Consider the following 22,544-nt stretch of genomic DNA (forward strand, 5'->3'; position numbering starts at 1 on the left):
AACAAAAGACTGATCCTTAATTGGACAGTGTGATCTCTATGGGTGGGAAGAAGAGGAAACTAATGTTTAACTCTATAGCATTGCATGGGAAAACCTCAGAGCTGGTTTTAATTCTTCAGTACCAAAATGGTGTATCTAATAAAGTTTTACTTTTGGGGTTCTTGGGTTCACTAATCAGATGGTTGACACAAGGAGGCTTGGCTCCTCTGTTGCAGCTCCTACCGTATCTTCCCTTCACCACACGATATGACTGGCACCTAATCTATGGAATTCCAGAAGGTTTAACACAGGGGTGAAATACCTTCCTTACCTGTTCGGAAGTGCACACGCTACACACATGCGCAGAAGGTAAAAAACACATTACTTCCTGGTTAAAATCAGGAAGTAATGACAACTGGCTGGGTGGGTGGAGCTTTGCTCCACCATCGCTACCGGATCGCTGAACCACCAGCCACGATCGCTACTGGATAGCCAGATCCACTCAGAACCCGGAGCATTTCACCTCTGGTTTAAGACCTGGGTCCATTCCCAGGTCTGGGTTCAGTGTGTTAGTAGAGCCGCTGGCATGGTTTTATCACTATGGTGTTGTTTCTCTTCAAACTTCTATCCTTTGTTATGCTCTGTTGTTATACTTTTTATTGTATGTTGAAAGTTGTAAGCCTCTCAGAGTCTTGCAGAATGGGATGGCTACGAATAATTTAAATAATAATAATAATAACCAAAACAACTGGAACATCTCTTGAACATGATCAGCATTGACAACTTCACCATGAGTCAATTGCAAAAGGCAGCTTTATTCGGAACAGCTTATAACCTGTGACAATACCTGTAACACCACAAAACATCAACATCTGCCTATCCCAGATCCTTGGGAAGGACTTAATAGGTAGATTAAAATGCCAAATCCAGTCTGAACATCTGCCTGCCTTGCAATGAACAATATAACAACAAGGGGCCTCTGGTGGCTCAGCAGATTAAGTCTGTCTGTTATTAACACAGCTGCTTGCAATTACTGCAAGTTCAAGTCTCACCAGGCCCAAGGTTGACTCAGCCTTCCATCCTTTATAAGGTAGGTAAAATGAGGACCCAGATTGTTGGGGGCAATAAAGTTGACTTTGTATATAATATACAAATGGATGAAGATTATTGCTTAACACAGTGTAAGCCGCCCTGAGTCTTCAGAGAAGGGCGGGATATAAATTCAAAAAAAGAATACATGATACCACAAACTGTACAGAAACTTGCCCATAACATGTGGCATTTCCATCTTTACCCTAGAGAAAAAAAATGTTTCAGCAATTTCAAAAGATCATTAGAAATCATCTTGTGCAATGCTAATTGTCAACACTGTTGTTTGCCATCCAGAGTTTCCTCTGATGAGATTGGGTGGCTATATAAATTTGATTAATAAATAATGCTTCTTGCATGAAAAATTAACTAAATGGTTTCACAGTAAATGTTTATGAATGTACGTGTGGCTAACCTATGCAGATGAGGAGGATGTGATTATGAAGTGTAGTTATATTGCCTTGTCTTGAATCATAATTCTGGTGGGATATGTTCAGTTAGAAAAATTAGTACAATTGCACATGTGCTCAGTATTTAGGATATGTGATGTTTTATCATAGTTCTGTTATATGAATATGCAGATTTTATGTAAAGATGAGCAGTTCTTGCAAAAAATTGGATTATGTCCCTTTGCTGTGCATACTGGGAAGGACCATTTGTGAGGGAGAAATGAGAGAGAGAGAGAAAAACAGGTTAACAGTAAGAGAAGACTGTGTTCAGTTCAAGGCTAACAATGGCAAGAAAGAGACAGCAGAAAAACAGGTAGCAACACCAAAGCAAAAAAAGGAGAAATCTATTTTAAAATACCTTTATAGACACAGCTCTGAAACTAGCACTCTCTTTAAGGTAGTTGTTTCCCTGGATACTAAGAATCGATACAGGGCCCACTTGCCATCAATTTACCTCAGTCTTTCTATTGGCTGCTGACTCCTTTTTATTTAGACCTTAAGGGACTTTAATCAACAGTCATGGCTTCTGTGATACACCCACTTAATACAACTTGGGCTTTGGGTCCTGTTGAGCATGCTTTCTTGACATCAGAATATTGACTCTAAATTGGTGCATTTTCTGTGAAGTCACAACTAGCCCTCAATTTCCTTCTTTTTGCCATGCTTTATGGGTCAATCTATTCTCTAGCTCTGATTCACGGGGGTGGGGGGAGAGGAGAAGGCTAGATGAGACCACTTTCACCTTGACAGTTGACAAGAGCTGCACTGCATCGCCAGTGGGAGCCATCCAAATGATCAGAAACACATTTCTATCTCTTTACCGTTTTACTTAAAAAGAATTTCCTAGAGCTACAGGGATGAACCCAAAGAGTGAGAAGTGGAGGTGGGGGTTTCTAGTTCTTCCTACATGGATTTCTATGGAATTTACATATCTTGAACCCGCTGTCTCACCTTGCAATGGCTATTTGGTAGTTAATCCTACTGTCATTTACAAATCAAAAAAATTTGCACTATTTGTTTGGCCCATCACCAGTCTGAGCCATCCAATGCTTCCTAAGTGTATCATCTTCCAGGCCACTGCAAATACATCCTGCTCCTGTGTTTTCTACTTTCCATTCAAAACCACTGTTTTGTTTTGTTTTGTTTTGTTTTGTTTTGTTTTGTTTTGTTTTCTTTTGTTTTCTTTTGTTTTCTTTTCTTTTGTTTTTGACCTGAGGCCTCCTACGCCCTTCAGAGCAGATGGACGCCAAGGCTTTGTTCCATTCTAGGAACAGTCCCAGCTCTGATTGGCTGCAGTGAATGGCTCGCCCCTTACTTACAGCAGCTGGTCACTATCCGGGCAGCCACTATATTCTGGGCTGCCAGATTGCTGTGTTCTCTGTTAGCCAGCAAATACAAGGAGACATAATGTGGGATGGGGGGGAGAAGAAAGGAAGGTGTATGTTAGCATCAAAGAAGAGAACATGGGAAGGGTACATGAGGGCAACCACGTGTGCAAACAGGGGGAAAGCGAAGGAAACGCAGAAGGACTAGGAAGGAGGGAATAGTTCCTAAAAGGAAAAGTAGGCATGTGGTGGCTCAGTAGCTAAGATGCTGAACTTGTCAATCGATAGGTCGGCAGTTCAGTGGTTCGAATCCCTAGTGCCGTGTAACGGGGTGAGTTCCCATTACTTGTCCCAGCTTCTGCCAACCTAGCAGTTTGAAAGCACATAAAAAATGCAAGTAGAAAAATAGGGACCACCTTTGGTGAAAAGGTAATAGCGGTCTGTGTGCCTTTGGCATTGAGTCATGGTGACCACATGACCACGGAGACATCTTTGGACAGTGCTGGCTCTTCGGCTTTGAAACAGAGATGAGCACCGCCCCCTAAAGTCGGGAACGACTAGCACATATGTGCGAGGGGAACCTTTACCTTTACCTTAGGCACTGGGAGACTCATCCATACTGGCTCCCTCATTCTGGAACATCATTTCCCCAGAGATTTAAATGGCCTCCACTCTAATACTCTTCTGGAAGGCACTGAAAAGCTGGTTCTGCTAGTGGACCTGGGGAACCCAGAGCGGGATAGAGCCCATTAAATGGTTTGTGTGATGTCACCAGTGCGAGGATGGAGGTTATTTTATTTTATTATTAATTTATTATATAATTATTGTTTTTATTACTTTTATTGTTTTATATATGAGGTTTTTATATTCCTGTAAGCTGCCTTAAGTCGCCATGTGCGAATAGGCAGCAATATAAATTTCCTAAAATAAGTTAAATAAAATAATCTAAGCCTTTATTTGCAGGTTTAAAGAAAAATGTGATACAATATGTTACTCGATGGTACCAACTTCTAGACCTGTCGTGTGAGGAATGGAACTAGGAGAATCAGACACCCACTCCCATCCCCAGGAGATAGGTCACGTTCGTAGGCAATCAATAAAATTACTTTATTTCAGAAAGGAAAAAAGAACATGTTAAAAATATGTTGCCTTTCATTTATGTAAAAATAAGAGTGCAAAGAAGTAAAAATATAAAATATTGAAGAAGGAGGAGAAGCTTTCCTTTTACAAAAGAGAGAGTGAGTGGGGAGGTCTCCTTTTACTATAGGCAAAGGCAAGCATTCCTCCTCAGGGGTGTGTGATTTTTGATAGATGGAGGTATACTTCTGCCCGACCAATTATTTACTTATGAAATTCTTCATTAGCAGCACTGGTGTGCTGCCAACTCAAGTGACTCTAAGTGGTTTACAATATAGAGGATTATACTGAGAGTGCTACTCAAGGCTTGGGAGTCACATGCGAGGCCTTTGTTGTGTCCCTCTGTCATCAACCAAATCCCATGAGACAGTCCATCTTCAGCACCATCAAATGAACACATATAGAAAATACCAAAACCAGCAGCAAGCTGGCAACCCGCCTTCTGGCAAAATGATATGGAAGGATGCCTTGATTAACTGTATCCAAAGCCCCTGAGACCATCAGAAAAACCAAAATGTTTGCCTATTTTCCAAGGTCAGCCGTTCATCAGGGAGGTTACTGCTCTTTCAACTAGAAAGCTGATTGGAAAGGGCATTTTTTTAAAAAAAACAACACAGATTTATTTTAGACTGACTGGAATTTGGGATGTCACCATTCTGGATCAGTTTTTATAAAAATGGAATATTGTAAATTGAGTGTTATTTGTGCCCAAAAGTGCAGAGTGAGTGGCAGAGGATGTGTGGAGCTGAGCTGTTTCATATGAACCTTTATTTTAGGTTCCCCGTGTTTCCATTCCTGCTACTTTTATTTCTGTTCAATCAGTTCATTGACTGATTTGCCCACTATCATGCTACTTACTTGGCTTGCTGGTCTGGACTGATCATACAACCTCTATTTAAGGTTCTATATCCAAGACAAGAAATCCGTGTCCCTTCAAAAATAGTTAAATAAACTGAACTCCCAGCCTTTTTCTATCACTGCCCATGTGGTTGAGGATCGCTGGTCTAATGTTTCAGCAATTGCTGAAAGACCACTGTTTGCTCATTACTTTGCTGCATGATTTCATATTGCCACACCATACAATTGTCCTAGCTTTTTGAGGGATATTGCTTGCCTTTTAGCTGCCATGTCTTTGCTGCTATATCATCCCAGATGTAGCAAACAAAATATAAGATGCTTTTATAAGAGTCTTTAGACTCTAGGTATAAAATATATGCAGAAGATCATTTCATGTCCAGTTTTATGTAGGCATTGTCCCTTTCAAGCTTATCAAAATGCTTTCATTCTTGGATCTTTTTAAATACGGTAATTGGCTTTTTTCCATATGGGGTACCATTCCCTGCTTTTATCAAGAACAGCTGCTCTTAAACATTGGTGTGAGTGAAAAAAACAAATTAAGCAATATGGTCATAAACAATTTTTTTTTTTTAATGAAGCAGCAGGAAGAGAGAAAATGTCATTTTGAGTGAGCTGAATATTATGTCAGGATGCTCGAAATAAAATTGTTTCTTTTGAAATAGCTCTGAGCAGGCCTAATGGCTAGATAGACATTACGATGATAAAATTGGGACTAATTGGTTATCAGGACTGCAAAGCTGGACCAGGTCGACATATTACCCATTCTATTTACATGTGAGCGTATTACCCTATGTATTACAATAAGACTGGGTATAACATAATAACAGATCCATTTTTGTAGGTATAGGGTGGGCTTATCTTCAGTTTTTGCCTTCTTTGTAAACATTACTTAGTAATAGAGAACAAGTATGCTCCTCCTTTTATCTGGAAACCTGACTACAGTATAAGCCAGCTTTTGGCACTAATTGCATCAACCAGGAGAGTTTACAAAAAACCCAAAGGGAATGGTCATAAATCAAGTAGGCTGAAATGGCTTTTAAATATTGACTTCTACTATAGAACATTTGGACCAGGCAGATAAACATGGAGACCTGTAATGGAACTATTTATGCAAAATGAATCATTCTAGGAGAATGGTTAGGCTAAATATTAAGGTTATCAATAAGAGGTATTACAAACAACCAGTAATTTCCAGTAATATGTAAGGTTACACATATAGAGAGAAAAGTTTTCCAGAACTTTGAAGAAGAAACATGACCAAAGAAGAAAGAACACCAAGGTAGCAGCGTGAAGCTGGATATAATAAGACATTGGTCATATTTCACCCTCAACCAGTGGATTATATCTTTGTATAGATTTTAAAAAGCAAAGGGTAGAAAACCAACCCTGCAAGGTGCCACACAGATGTAGCCAGTAGGCCAACCCCTGTGTCTATGGCAGATGCTAGTTTTGTTTTATGTATTAAATTTGTTTGCCATGAGGTGAGAGGGGAGAGCCTTTCATAAATTGTTACCCTCTAGATGTGTTGGATGACAGCGCCCAGCATTCCCAGCCAATTGTGAAATTACACTGTTTTCAAATCAGAAGTACTTTAAGTTCTGAATATGGTTGATAATTCAATTCCATCCGAGAGGGTGTGAGGTTAGTACAGACCATGTGATCATCTGGCCTGCCAAGTTGCAACATCTGGCCTAAGAGGTATGGAGGAAGAAAATCTGACACAGAAACGTTGATGTCAACCTTGTGTTTAATTGACAAAAATTCAACAAACAGCACCTGCTACTGTGCAACAAACACAACGCCATAACAGATTATTATGATTGGTTCCAGGATGCCCAAAGTGACAAGAGGATATGTGAATTTCAGTTCGTTGAACATCACCCAAAGTATACTGAAAATTACCTTGTGTTAAATTGGTGTAAATGACATTGCAATGAAAGTAAGATATATTTGCCATATAATGATCTCTTTATTTTAAAAAAAGTCATCCAGACATTATGCTGTAGAAGAACCCATTCTTATCCAAACTTCTGCTACAAAAATGGGGCATGTTAAAACAAATGCCTTTGGCATATACATAATGCAGTTACGTAGAATTCCAGCTTTGTTTTGTTTTTGCAATCTCCAGATGGTCAAAATGCCTTTGTGAATTGTCTTTGTAATTTGAATTTCAGGAAATAAGTATCACAAATGAGTATCGTTTTATTATATAGAGATTTTAAAAAGCATGTTCTCTCCAATGTTCTTCTTTCAGTCCTTGCCATCAGCACAAAATTGATTTCTTGTAGCCATTATAAGAGAAATAGGCCCTGTGGAGAAAATAATCTAGTGCCCCAGGGGAGCCAATTCAACCAACAGCAAAGCACATGCTGTACATTGAGTGGCTGTTGTTGTTCTTATTTTACAATGGGTGGGAAGTATATCACCATACATCATGAATGTTCTTGTGAAATCTAACATGAGTAACAGTTCATTTATGCATACATAAATTTTAGTGAGTCCATGTTGCAGATTCCTAAGAATATTGTATTCTGAGCCTGAGTTTAAGGCCTGAGTATAAACAATACTTTAGTCCATGGTAGCTCACCCCACTGTTTCAAAGTCCCTGACCCAACCAACCAGCTTCATTCCCTGGCATAATTATCTACCTTCTCTGAAACTCACACCATTGAAGATTGAAAAAGACCTGAGAGCCATTTAATCAAATCCCATTCATAGATATAGAACGCTACTATCAGTAACACAAAGTATACTTGTAACACTATTTGTCCATATTCCATAGTTGGTGGCTGACTAGTTTCTTAAATTAAACACTCTGCCAAAAATGTATTAACCATTCCCCTCAAGTATCCCCCTACCCATCACTCTTGTGGTCACTTTGTCCTCAGTGTTTATGACAGTTGCTGTTATAATCCTTTTACAATAGATTATGGCATTAACTAATAACTATATGGAGCCTTGGTTGAGCCAGCTGTCTATTCTAGGGTTTTTAAATCCCATGTTCCTTAAATTTAACCAATTATAGCAATTATTCTTTGACTGGAACCCACTACTGCAAGAATTATCTTAAGTAACATTGAAAGTGATGAAAGGTTTGGCAGCTATCTCTTGATGGCTCAGCTGTTCTGCCTCATCCCATGTCTGAACTGGGATGTGACAGCAGGTAGAAGCTCCTCTATGTACAGGCTCATTGACATCTATTACCTCCGTCAAGTCTGCCTCCAAAGTACTAACTGTGTGGGTCACCTGTGCTACATGAACTTTGTTGGTTACTCTTTTATGCAGAAGGCAACTGAAGATTTTCTTGAATCCCTTCCGGAAATGCTTGGATACCAGGGCATAGACAATAGGATTGACACAGGAATTGGCATATGAGATTAGGTGAGACAGGACCCTGAGCACAAAAGTAACATTGTTGAGGGGGAAATAGCCAAACCAAAAACAAAGGATGACCAAGTGATGGGGCAGCCAACAAAGGCAGAAGAGAACAGTAACAATAATGATCATCCGAGTGACTTTGCGTTTACCTTTCTTAGAATCAGACATGACTTTCATGGGATCCACAGATGTCCAGAGATAGCGGATCGTCCTTAGATAGGTGAAGCTGAGAATCAACACTGGAATGACATAGCTGAAGACAAATGTGCAGAGATCCATAATCTTGCGCTGTGACATTTCCCAGATGGGATGACAGACAGTAATGTTGGTAATCTGATACTCCTGGAAGTAGCTGACATACGGTCCAGAGAAGATGAATGAAAGACCCCAGATGAAGCAAATCGCTGTGACAGCATTTCTGGGTGTTCTTAGTTCTCTGGAATGCAGAGGATACCTTATAGCCAAATACCTAGTGAGACAAAAGGAAAGCAAGAAAAAGCTACTGTATTGAGACATGCCAACAGGTGAAGAAAATTCAGAGTTAATAGGCTGCAACTACTGAGATGAGTACAATAATATTCTATGGGCAAAGAGCCATGGCTGCAGAGCTTTCCTCCCAAGAAATGAAAGATGTTTTGTTAGAAAAAAACTATACATTAACAAAATCTGCCGCATATAAAGAAAACCAATGTAATTTTGTTCTATTGGTGGCATTTAGCCCCAACAAGACTCGCAAAAATATATCCTAACCTAAACCTAATTACTGGAAATGTAAACAAGTACAAGGTACCTACTTCCATGTATGGTGGCTTTGCCCAGAAATCAAAATTTTTTGGATTAAAATACAAAAGTGGTTAAAAGAAATCACACACTGTAATATAGAATTGAAACCTGAACTGTTTCTTCTGGGGATTATTAAAGGAAATTATCCTAAAAGGATTAAATATTTGATTATTCACATAACCACAGCAGCAAGAATCGTACTCGCACAAGCCTGGAAAATGTCCAGTATACCAACAGACTGTGCGGAAAATTTTTGAATGTGTAGAAATGGACAAACTTACTTTAGAATTAAATAATAAGGAAGACTCGGAATACTATTTAACTTGGGAAAATTGGTATCAATGGATAGAAATTAAAAATAAGAAATGTACAGAATAAAACAAGATACAAAATGTGTTTAAATATGTTGATTAAGTAGGAATATTTGGGAATAGATGTACAAAGTTAAGAATTATGTACTGTCAGAATGATGTTGAATTGTATAATTATTACAGATGTATTTTTATTATAGATGTATTTTAACTTTTTATTTTAGGATTTTAAATGTTAATAAAGATTTAAAAGAAAGAAAGAAAGAAAAATGTTCGTGTTAGGAGAGGTGGTGGTAGCCACATATATTGAAGGGCAGAGAGTACTAGGGCGAAAAGAAAGGAGGAGGAGATGACAAGGAAGGGTGTGGAAGCCTCTGGGGTATTTTTCCTTGCCATGTCTGGAGACACCTTGCTGGTTTCAGACTGCCACTTCAGGACTGTTCAGGTTTGCTGTATTGTGTATGAGGCAAGTCACAAGGATAAAAAGATTTCTGGGGGATCATCTCAAACAGTGGAAAGGATTTTAACCACTTCTTCAAATTGGGATCAGAGGAAGCCCTCTCTAGCTAAGCTGCCAATATTTGGTGATGCAATATTTGCCAAAGGTTTGGTCCAGGCATTGAGAATTAAGCTGAAAAGCACTAGCCATTCTCCTCCCAACATAGACATACTGTAGATTTTCCAGTATAGTTTTCAATATACAGTATTTGGTAGGTAGCTTGCTTGGTTGAAAGGATTATTGGCATTAAAAAGTAAAATGGCTTATGTGTTAACCTCCCATCAATAGCCCACAACCAAGGAACCAAGTATCACAGAATCTCATTAATCCAGTTCATTGTTAGGAAAAAAGATTACAGAATCTTAGAAACTAGATAGCAATAGCAATATCACTTAGACTTATATACTGCTTCATAGTGTTTTACAGCCCTCTCTAAGTGGCTTACAGAGTCAGCATATTGCCCCTAACAACTTGGGTCCTCGTTTTACCCACCTAGGAAGGATGGAAGGCTGAGTCAACCTTGAGCCAGTGAGATTCAATCTGCTGAAGTGCAGCTAGCAATTAGCTGAAGTAGCCTGCAGTACTGCACTCTAACCACTGCGTCACCTCAGCTCTTATATTAGATAAATTAGATCAGAGGTCTCCAACCTTGGCAATTTTAAGCTGGGCGGACTTCAACTCCCCAAAAGCCTCAGCCAGCAAAGATTGGGGCATTCTGGGAGTTGAAGTCCGCCAGGCTTAAAGTTACCAAGGTTGGAGACCCCTGAATTAGATAACCATTTGTTAGCATATACATTGAAATGGTATCGCTGAGATTTGTTTGAACTTCTGTATCACAGAATCCCTGACGACAGACTGACACCTTTCTGGAAATATCAGGCTGAAACGTCCAACAGCTGCATTTTGAAAACCTTTGCTTTGACAGAGTCTGAAAATTGCCTTACAATATGCAAGCTCTGTATGTTGTAACTGAAGGACTCCAATGGACTCCAAAATTCCTGTTGCTAAGTGAGACAGATGTTAAGTGAATTTTGCCCCATTTTATGACCTTTCTCGCCACAATTGTTAAGTGAATCTGCTTTGTTTCTGCTTCGACAAGGCTTTGCTTGTCAGAAGGTCCCAAAAGGAGATCACATGATCCCTGGACACTGCAACAGTCACAAATATGAGTCAGTTGCCAAGCATCTGAATTTTGATCATGTGACCATGGGGATGCTGCAATGGTCGTATGAAAAATGGTCATAAGTCACTTTTTTCAGTGCTGTTGTAATTTTGAAAGGTCACTAAATGAACCACTGTAAGTTGAGGACTATCTGTGTGTGTGTGTGTGCATAATGCAACCTGACAAAAAATATTTATATCCAAATTCATATATCATAGTACTATTTTGTTGTTCTTGTTGTTGAAGTTGTGTCCGACCCATTGCGACCCCATGGACAACATTCCTCTAGGCCTTCCTGTCCTCTACCATCCTCTGGAGTCCATTTAAGCTCACGCCTACTGCTTCAGTGACTCCATCCAGCCACCATGTTCTCTGTCATCCTCTTTTGCCCTCAATCTTTCCCAGCATTAGGCTCTTCTCCAGTGAGTCCTTCCTTCTCATTAGGTGGCCAAAGTTTCATCTTCCAAAGAGCAGTCAGGGTTGATCTCCTCTAAGACTGACTTGTTTGTTCGCCTTGCAGTCCAAGGGACTCGCAGGAGTCTTCTCCAGCACCAGAGTTCAAAGGCCTCAATTCTTTATCATAGTACTATTAGCATTGGCCTAGTACTGTGATGGAGAACCTATGGCGCATGTGCCAGAGGTGGCATGCAGAGCCCTCTCTGTGGACACGTATGCCATCGTCAGCTGCTCTTCTGGTTTCCGATGCTGGTCTTTGGGTTTCTGGCACTCAGGCGTGCACGAAGACCAGCTGGTTGGCGTGCACACGCATACGCGCGCGTTCCACTTTGGGCACTAGGTGCCGAAAAGTTTTGCCATCACTGGCCTAGTACCATGGTAGTGAGCCATTGTGCTCTAGAAAAAAAAAAAAAAAGATCTGAAGGACGCCAGAAATGAGAAAGCCTAGATAGCTGCCGAAGTGTAAAGATTTAATTGTATGCAATATTCATTGAGTTAAAATTGTTGAAAAGTTGTTCCTATGGAATTTAGAGATAGCTTTATAGCTTTCCTAAGTGGTAAATCACCGCAACAGCTGGAGGTACCTATTTGCTAACTCACAAAGGTCACAGTAAATTGACTAAGCCAGAGCTTGAATGGAAAAAATTGTTCTTTTTTAAAGATTTCAGAGCCCACAACAAATCAACTGATTAGAGGACCGCTGATGAGAGAAGACTAGATCTTTGGGATCCCTTTTCTATTGTGGCACCTTAATCACTACACCATGCTGTCGTTGTTTTTTATTTCATTTTTATTATTTAATTATCTTTATCTCAGATAACTGGAAACTCAGTGAATTTTTTTAAAATGATAGGATTTCTTTGTTCTACTCGGCCTGAGCCCAGTTTCAAATCATTAAGAATTCAAGCTAAAATTATATTTTGATTTTGTATGCTAACTGATCTTCTAATTAATATATCTCTAAGCTTCAAATCAACTCTAAAATTAATCCACATTTCATTTTATTTCCTAAACCCTTAACCCCATCTACTCTGATGGCTAGTCCATGTTTTCAGGGAGGAAAATCTTCTTTTCTCTTCTCTTCATCTTATTGTTCTATCTTCTCAGAGAAATCTGCACTCCCAAAGGTCAGCCTTCTCCCCTTCTGAGTGAAAAGACTGGGCTTGTACAAGATGTTTTTGACCCATAGACTTCTTTTTTCCTTTCCCATTCTCTTACACAAACTTGGGTTCTTTGAGAGCTGCTTTTTCTGACTCAGAATGTAGAGGTCAAGCAAGGAGGTCAAGCAAGGACCTCTAGGGGGACTATGGAAATAAGTATACGTTTCGTAAGTCAAAAATAGCGACAAAGCAAAAATGTAAATATCCAAATTCCCTAGCTTCTTTCCCTGATTATTGTTTTTTATCATAGTAATCATGTCTAGAAAAGGCTTCATTTTTCAGTCTTTGCATTCCAAAGGCTATTTTTGGACACAATCAGCTGTATAGTCCATGAGAAATATCATGGCCACCATGATTTAGGATAGGATAGGATAGGATAGGATAGGATAGGATAGGATAGGATAGGATAGGATTGGATAGGATAGGATGGGATGTCAGGGTTCCGACCAATGCCCTAATAAAATTCTTAAGCCATTTAGCAAGAAAAATCAAGTTGTTTATTAGGAGCGTCATGTCGTCACAACCTAGGTGAAGCCAGCTCTGGCTTCACGCAATTCATGCCTTGCCTCTGACCCTGTTTCCCCCTCCCCCCAGAGTGTGTCACCAGTCACATTCCCCAATGAAACAATTTCACGGGTCATAGAAGTTACTCCCTCCAGCCGTTGCGGATCTCTATGGAGATGGCCTGGACTTTGGCTGGCTAGGCTGTGTCTTGTTTTGACTGAGGTGTGAATTCCTTGGTGCAGCTGCGAGGTGCAATTCCCATCTCCTTGCCTATGGCAACTCGGGGATAGGTGATCTGTCCCCGTCCGCAGTCTGGGAGACACGAGCAATGACTTAATTAGCTGGCAACTATCGGCTCTGGCAGCAAACTAGCGAGCGTCTGTCAAGTGTCTCTGTTATCTCTCTTGATGCCGATGAGTCAGCCAGGAAACCAGGAACAAACAGGACTTCAGCTCTAATTCTCCCTCTAAACAGTTGATTTGCTTGCCACGAAGTGGTATAGCAGCTTTTGCTGCTTTTATATCCTGTGGGGTGTGGCTACATGACTCAGCACTTCCTAGGCCTGCCCCACCCCTGCTTCTGTTGTTCCCGCCTCTCCTGCCTACGAAACCTAGGGTCAAGCCAGGCCTGATTGCCATCAGCCGAGTCTGGAGGCGTGGCCTGGGGGGGAAACAGTCAGGGGACAGAGGCCTCGTTATCTCCTCCACCTGGTCTGCCTCTGGCTGCTGGAGTTGAGCCATGGAAGCCGGTGCTCCAGAGGTAAGTCCTGATGGCCTTTCCCCCTCACTTTCTGAGTCACTTTCTGGCAGGGGCCCCGGCTCGGGAGGCGCAGACACAACAACATGTCAGGAAAGCTTTGTGAGTTGACATGAATAGAATAGAATAGAATAGAATAGAATAGAATAGAATAGAACAGAACAGCAGAGTTGGAAGAGACTTTGAAGGCAGTAGTGGGTTTCAATTTCGGTTGCTATTGGTTCGCTTGCAGGTGTGGGCGCCGTCATTTGCGCGTGTGATGCTTCTGTGATGCATCTGGGTGGGTGGGTGGAGCCTCCTGCTGCCGCCACTACCGGTTCGCCCGAACTGGGGCAAACCGGTAGAAACCCACCACTACTTGGAGGTCTTCTAGTCCAACCCCCTGCCCAGGCAGGAAACCCTATACCATTTCAGACAAATGGTTGTCCAATTTCTTCTTAAAAACTTCCAGTGTTGGAGCATTCACAACTTCTGGAGGCAAGTTGTTCCACTGGTTAATTGTTCTGTCAGGAAATTCCTTCTTAATTCTAGGTTGCTTCTCTCCTTGATTAGTTTCAATCCATTGCTTCTTGTCCTACCCTCAGGTGCTTTGGAGAATAGCTTGGCTCCCTCTTCTTTGTGGCAACCCCTGAGATATCAGAACAATCCTATCATGTCACCCCGGTCCTTCTTTTCATTAAACTAAACATACACAATTCCAACAACTGTTCTTTATATGCTTAGCCTCCAGTCCCCTAATCATCTTTGTTGCTGTGCACTCTTTTTAGAGTCTCAACATCTTTTTTACATTGTGGTGACCAAAACTGGATACAGTATTCCAAGTGTGGCCTTACTAAGGCATTATAAAGTGGTATTAACCATCAGTCATTTTGTGCTCCAATTATTCTGAAACAAAACAGTTATAATTGTCTTGACTCACTTTCCTTTTCTTTCACATATTTGTTAAAGTTTTCTGATTATTACATGGATACATCTATATTGCTTTCTTGGCAATAATGCAGAAACAGCTTGCACTGCTTTTTCCCAGCGTTTTTAATTGTCCAGTCTAATCTACAGTTCTGGGATTTCTTAGTGATCTTATACTATCAAAGTACTTATAAGTTGCAACATGACTTAGTCTGTTTGTTTTTTAGAATAGCTAGGTTGGCTAAATATTACCACCAGCTGTGATTTCCATTATTTATATAAAACTACACTTTCTATTCCATGTGGGGTAGAAACCTCTCAAACTTCCTTAGATATATATAGCTTCTTGACATTTCTTTTCCCTGCCTTCCTTATTTGGCAAGCGTTAGTCTACCCTGCCTAATGTTGGCAGTGTTAGAATTAGCGTACTGGTCGACATATTGGAAAATTGGTAAATGTAAAAAGCTGTTGGAATAATCCTAATTGTACACTGTATGTGTGTTTTAAAAATAGTCTGTATTAGATTTGGAGTAACTGTTTGAATTAACTCTTCCTTCTTTAAAAAAAAACACCAGTTTTCCAATTTCATTGAAACACAGGATGCAGGCACATCATTTCTCCGAAAAAGTTTTCTTCATTCTTGAAATCATCTTGACATAATCCATATCCAGGAATAATGCATTCACATGAGAATGGAAAACCCACAACAGTATACAAAAGTATTAGGAAACAACAACCACAGCATCAGAAGCCCTTGCAAAATAATGCAATATATGGTTTGTCTTGGGTTGAGAACTAATTTGAGTTCTGTTCAGCAATTTGTGTTCTGGTTTAATGATATAGAATACATATTATTATTTAAAAAGAGCACACCGTGATCCTATATCATACTATTAATTTTACATTCTATATGTATAGGATGCAACAGTGACAAAAAATCAGCAACTCATATAGACAAGAACTTTTTTTCAATTTTTAATGGGAATATTTTTAACAATCTGTGCATAATCTGCACATGAAAAAATAAATATATATCACCAGGCAGCTACGATTCACTGAGGTTTCATCAGATGCACAATTAATGCTGATAAATCTCATCTGCAAAAAAACCTTCACGACAGCTGCTAGATAGTAATACAGATAGCAATAAAGTCTTTGCATCCAGATCTGATAGACCTAATTCAAAAACTTGTCCTCATAAACTGTGAAGCTTCATTGAGTAAAAAAAATATATGTTTTTTTCCCTTTAATGTTAGAATCAAAACCCATTGGTCCCAAAACAGGAAGGAAAATCTGAAAGCAGAAGGAAGTTTCAGAATATCAAATTCCTTACTAGAATAAAAACTGCCTGTGGAGGTTGGCTAACCCTAACCCTAACCCATATCTAAATCATATGTGTCCTTTGACAAAGAAGATTTGATACTCCTTCAGGATCAGGGTTTAGAGAAACAATCCAACTGTTGAAGTTATGACCATTTCTCCCTACCCCATCCCCCAATAAAGGAAATGTCTCTGAGCACAGTTGTTCTTTTACATTTCATAGCCTACCCTTTTCCCAGATATTGAAAACCTTCCCAGCACTCTAATGCTATATTTTTACTACATCTGAAAAAATAAGTCAGTATCATTAACTTTCTATGATTGACTATGGGTAGTTGAGATTTAGAGAAAGCAATTTTTCCTTAAGGCCAACAGATGTGTTTATAGTCGAGATAAGGTAGAAACAAGCCAGGATATTATTAACTTTCTACTATATTACTATTACGATATTCATACAGTATATATATATATATATATATATATATATATATATATATATATATATATATATATATATATATATATATATATATACACACACATAGACTGTACAGTTATATTCTATATATACAGTAGCATATTGTGTGTAGTCATACACATACATGTGTATATACACATACTACATACTATAGCAATATTTGTGTTATGTTATTATGCTGCAATAGTAAATGAAGTTGGAAAAAAATTGCAGAGTGATGAGAGCTGATCTATAAAGTTACTGAAAGCTTGATGTAGCCGAACATAGGAATAAGAGAGACAACACTATATTTTTCGTCAGTTTCCCTGCTCAATCGAGCCAGTAGAGATAAAGCTACTCTGCAAATACCAAGTCATTTATTCCATATGCATTTTGGTGCTTTGAATTAATGTATGTAATTTATTTCATCTACTCCATCAGCAAGAGACTGCCTGGACAGTCATACTATATTATAAGAATTTACACTAGATGACTGTTAGAATATCATAATGTTGTTACCTCTTCTGTATAAAAGCAGAAAAATTAATATAAATGTAATAGTTAAACCACTTGTTATCATAACTCTACCAATGCCCAATTTGCAACTTTGCAAATTAGAGATAACACCTTCCAAACAAAAATATTGCTTTTATACAGAAGAGTCACAACGTTATGATGTTCCAATGGCCATCTAGTGCAAAATCTTGCCATATAGTATGGCTTTCCATTTAAACGCATTTAAATTTAAACTCATTGAACTGAGTTTTTCAAGAGATGCATGTTCTCCCTGCAGGTTATGAGACAAAGTGATAAAGGTGTTCAGGGAGACTGGAAAGTTATAATTGTTTGAAAGTTAAAACCGGCTATTTTCCAAAGTTTGGCAATGACTTTCACAATCCAGACCTTCTCCCCAGTCCTCCAGCTTACTCACCTATCTAAGGATACAGTTGTGAGAGTGAAACTGCTGGCGTACATGGTCAGATAGATGAAGAAATGCACCGCTTTGCACATGAAGGGGCCAAAGATCCAATCGTCCAGGCTATAGATGGTGGCCTGGAAGGGCACACAGAAGACAATGAAGCAGAGGTCAGCCACACCTAGATTGAGGATGAAGAGGTTGGTGGTATTGTTCACTTGCCCATTCCTCAGCAGCACTGCAAGGACCAGAGAGTTTCCCACGGTGCCTATCAGGAAAATCAAAGAGTACACCAAGGGAATGATGACAGAGATCAGCTGCCAAGTGTTGCTCTCACTAACCCCCGAAGAGTTTAGCAGGGTCAGTGATCGGTTCATCTTGGAAGCAAAGGGTCCTCTGGTAGAGAAGAAATGGAGTCAAGAGGCTTTCCCTCTCTGGATTTGCCCGAGATGCCCAAATCACTTACAGCTGCAAATTGCTTTCAGTCAAAACTTCTTGGAGAAAAAAAATAATAACAATTTTCTTCTAAGCCAATCTTTTCTGCATCTGCTTCTCCATTTATAATCCTGCAGGTCAGAGGAACTTCCATTCACTGATGCCGGACCTCTGTCTGCCATCACATACTGTGAAAGCTCTACTTTCTTTTTGCAAGAGGATTTCCACTTTGTGCGGTGCTGAAATGCTTTTTAGTTTTCTGCCGTCTCTCTCACAGGAAAACCCTTCACTGGCAGCCGCTCTCGTAGGTGTGCAAGCTGAGACTAAACTTCATGCCAGTCGTGCTCACTGCCCGTTTTATATTCCCCCGCCGAGCCTGTTATATTCAGCGTGTGCTGAATCCTCCTTCATCATATTCATGGGGACAACTAATATATTCAAGACATCCTCTTGTTTCCAAGGAGACAAATAGCCAAAATAAAAGTAATGGTGTCTATGGAAATACAGTCCCCTCCTCATATACACATACACACATTCTCTCTGGTCTCTGATGGTAGTTGCCTATCTGCTTTAGTTGGAAGGCTTCAGGAAGTTTCCACTGAGAAGTTAAAATGCAGCTGAATGAGCCACACAATCAGGTACGTCAGAAAAAGAACCTCTTGTGTGCAAGTTCTTGTCCAAACTATTTCAAAGGCCCAATGGGAAAGGGATAGCACATTCACTGACAGCTGCCATACAGAGCCAATATAAATCTTTTACATACTGTTTTCCTCCAATTCTGACAAATGTTATCTCTAAAAATGTGCCTGAAACTAATTAACATCAACAACCAGCAGCAAGGGATGTATATGCTCAGACACTGGTCTAGAGTTCAGAGTTTAAGGAAGGGGCAATGGAGTAGGTTTGATGAGGAGGGATTCAGAGAACTCATAAATTGGTTTGTTTGGCTTTGGCTTAGAGGAATGTGTGAACTCAGCCATTATGATTTGCAAACCATAGTCAATTGTGGAAGTTTGCTACTGCTCAGGCAAAGGGTTGATCGGAATGCTGTTCAGGATCAGGGAAATGAGGAGGAAGCAATGAGGGCGGAAGGCAATAGATCTGCATCAGTTTTGCCAGTTAAGAACATACTTTTCTCCTTGCAGCTTTGTGACCAGGGTTATCTGAAAACTACTAGGTTAGTCTGTGAAAGCAGCTTAAGGATGCTTTAAATTTTAAGACACTTCAGTGTCCCTCTAACGAACAACAAGATTCCCTGTCTGATCATTATCCTTGAAGTTGCTCCATAGTAATTTATAGCGCCATTTCCTCCGCATAAGCACTTTTTTAATCCATTCTATGAGTAAGTTTTTATTTATTTATTTTGGTGTATCATTTAGGAAGCTTAGATGAAGCTGCAACTTCAAAGAGCTTCTGGTTCATATCGAAAACAAATTACCTCATGCCTCCCACCGACCCGTACGCTCTCACAGAGAGGGCCTTCTCAGGGTGCCGTCCGCCAAACAATGTCGGCTGGCGGCCCCCGGGGCAGGGCCTTCTCTGTTGGAGCTTCTACGCTTTGGAACAAACTTCCCCCTGGTTTACGCCAAGTGCCTGATCTTCGGACCTTTCGCCGTGAGCTGAAAACACACTTATTTATTCAAGCGGGACTGGCCTAAAAGTTTTATTAAATTTTAATTGGCTTTTTACTATTTTAGGGTTTCAAATTTTAATTGTTGGCTACTGTTGTAATATGCTCCGTTTTAAATTTCTGTTTTAATTGTGTATATAGTGGGTTTTTTATCTTTTGGCCCTGAGTCAAAAGATAATTCGGGAGAAGGGCGGTATAAAAATTTAATAAAATAAAATAAATAAATAAAATAAATAAATAAAATAAATAGGATGTTGGTGGAGTTGTGGTTTGTATTTTTACAATTATACTTATTTTGTACGCATAGGTGTCATTGATACAAACCATACTTCCACCAAGCATCACAACATCTGGAATCATTTCCTCCCAAAGATCCTCTGAAAAAATCAGGTTTTTTTAATGGTCCTCTGGAATATGGTAGAGATGGAACCACTTGTATCTCTGGAGCAGAGTGAAGAAGAGCTGCTCCATGGAGCAATTAGGACAGCCTCAAATAAGGCAATATTCCAGTTAAACAGTATTCCACTACTGGAAACGTATTAAGGAACAATTCACAGGTAAGGAAAAGGATTTCAATTCCTTTTAATTGAAAGTGCTACAGTATTCTTGCTTTGTGAACTGTTCTCTCTCCAGAAGTACTTGTCTTCATTGTCAGCATTTCAAGCTAAAACCACAAGAAAATCCAAATACATATTGTTGTGTCTTGCCCGCCCTCAGAGCAGCCGGGGCCTTCTTACCTGCTCCCGAACACTGAGGAATGTATGCCTCCCGGCCCAAATCCTGGCTCCATGCCCACACAAACTGCAGAAGAAGGAGCATCTCCGGGCCCCAGCCCTGACTCCATGCCCAGGCAAACGAAGCAGCTAGACCCCTCCCCCTCCTCCACAGCATGTGAGCCTGAGGAGGATTTATTCCCAACAGCTGCTGATTGGTGTGACCCTCGCATCAGAAGGCTGGATAGGCGGAGGCAACAGAAGGAAGGGAGGGGCAGGCCTTAATGAGTGCTGAGTCATGGAGCCACACCCCATGGCCTATATAAAGGATCTGCTTTCTGGCAGTCTCTGAGCCAGGCAAAGTCGAACTTATCTTGCTGAAGTCACTTTCTGGTCTCCTGCCTGCTCTGAGGACTTTGCTAGGACTTTGGGCAGAGCTGCAGAGGCAAGCCTGATTCGGATTTCCCTGACCCGGCCGTCAGCGGAGGAGTGGGACACGACACATATATACACATATACGGTACATGCATCATCTTTTTTTAGAAGAGGTGAGGTTAATTTATAACTCATAATAATTCAAACAGTTCAAAAATTGTTTGCATTATTGCAATAGATAAGAGGGGGGATAATAGTACAAGTTGCTGCCACTTGATTGCTGCAAGTCACATCAACCAACAGATTAACTGTAGATCACAGAACAACAAAAGATGCAGTATGGGGCCGCGGTGTGGCTCAGGCTGTAAGAAGCCTGTTATTAAAAACACAGCTGCCTGCAATTACTGCAGGTTCTAGTCCCACCAGGTCCAAGGTTGACTCAGCCTTCCATCCTTTATAAGGTAGGTAAAATGAGGACCCAGATTGTTGGGGGGGCAATAAGTTGACTTTGTAAATATACAAATAGAATGAGACTATTGCCTTACACACTGTAAGCCGCCCTGAGTCTTCAGAGAAGGGCAGGATATAAATGTAAAAAAAAAAAAGAATATCCAGTTGGACCGCTCTTGCTTCCTGTACCTCAACTCATGCTTCTTCCTAAAGGAAACTTCCTAAAGGAAACAATTCATGCTTCTTCCTTAATTGACTTCCTTTAGAGCACATAGCCACCCAGATATTCTTCCAATAGTCCCAGATGAGCCTGGGACAATAGGCAGACCAAGCAGCTGGAGCCCATCTGGTGGTTTAGGATTAACAAGAGGAATCATTACCACAAGAGACTGCATCTCCTCTCTGGCCCAAAAGACATGCAAAGATATTCAGATAACCTAAAAGTTTGAAACTTTGCTCCCAGAAATGGTTCAGAACTTCTGTCAATCAAAACAGTTTTGAGTTAAAATGGTTTTGATTGACAGAAGTCGTTCGCCATTTCTGATAGCAATGGGCATGTTTCCAGTAATTATACGTGCCCCGATCACCAAATGCCTTGATCAGCCGAAGGGTCCACCCTGGGAGGAGAAAGAAGTGACCAGTTCTCAGGTAATATAAATCCTTACTGAATCGCCAAGCTTGAGGAATAAGACTGACTATGCAATGTCTCAGAGAGGATGGTTCTGGTTCAGCTATCTGCTTTGGCCGTGATACAGATGTACATTATTAGCTCTTATTTCTCTTTAAAGAATACTTTTTTACTAAAAGTTTAGTGAAGCCTTTCCCAAGCTGATGTCCTTCAAGTGTATTTACACACAGTAGTTCTCGGTGGTTCTCAATGTCTCTCTTGGCTAGGGATAATGGTAGTTATAGATCCAAACATCTAGAAGGCAGCAGGTTGAGAAAACTGAGTACCAATTCCAATTCTATTCAATATTCCTGAAACCTAGCAGGAAAATATGTATCTGCCCTTCAGTGTAGCCTATCTCAGACACTGTAAAACATGAAACATGACCAGGAAGGGAGCCATCAGATAAGAAGCATCTCTTCACTCTCATTATCCCAGCAACAAAACACTGAGGCTTTGAAGTTATCCACTGTGCAGTAATCAGCGTACATTGGCTTTCTCATTAAAAAGTTCACAATCTATCGTCTTAATACAGTCAGTAAAGCACGAGAGTTTTATGCTTATGTGCTTAAAGCTGAAAGTCCACCATCTTCGGATGGTAGGAGAAAGGAAGGCGAAATTAAAGAAAAAGAAGTGATAGTAATGGAAGAAGATCTTTTACAAGTGTTGGATGTGTCTAAGATGGGATCAGAGATTTCAAAAGAGCCAAGGATGACAAGAGCAGCTGTCAAACGTAAGGAACAAGAAGAAAAGGCTCAACAGGCTCAATCTGCTATTACCAAGACGGAAACAGTGGGAGGAGCAAGGCCCAAAGAAAGATATGATTTGC

The 22,544-nt window shown here is 40.2% G+C and overlaps 1 protein-coding gene across 1 annotated transcript; it reads right to left on the minus strand.

The window, feature by feature from the left end:
- Positions 1-6,669: 6,669 nt before the first annotated feature.
- Positions 6,670-18,198, minus strand: GALR2 (galanin receptor 2). The gene is made up of 2 exons (XM_058170714.1): positions 17,461-18,198; positions 6,670-8,684 (listed from the first exon to the last, which is right to left on the minus strand). The coding sequence occupies exons 1-2, from the start codon at positions 17,820-17,822 to the stop codon at positions 7,904-7,906; spliced, it is 1,143 nt and encodes a 380-aa protein (XP_058026697.1). The 5' UTR covers positions 17,823-18,198; the 3' UTR covers positions 6,670-7,903.
- Between the last annotated feature and the right edge of the window lie 4,346 nt (positions 18,199-22,544).

The sequence above is a fragment of the Ahaetulla prasina genome, chromosome 2 (assembly GCF_028640845.1).
Source record: "Ahaetulla prasina isolate Xishuangbanna chromosome 2, ASM2864084v1, whole genome shotgun sequence".
Taxonomy (NCBI): domain Eukaryota; kingdom Metazoa; phylum Chordata; class Lepidosauria; order Squamata; family Colubridae; genus Ahaetulla; species Ahaetulla prasina.

Bases quoted from the DNA above. Each gene is read 5' to 3' on its own strand.
- GALR2 (XM_058170714.1), bottom strand. From the start codon at position 17,822: ATGAACCGATCACTGACCCTGCTAAACTCTTCGGGGGTTAGTGAGAGC. The intron at 8,685-17,460 runs GTGAGTAAGCTG...TTGTCTCACTAG, and splicing joins ACAACTGTATCCTTAGATAG to GTATTTGGCTATAAGGTATC.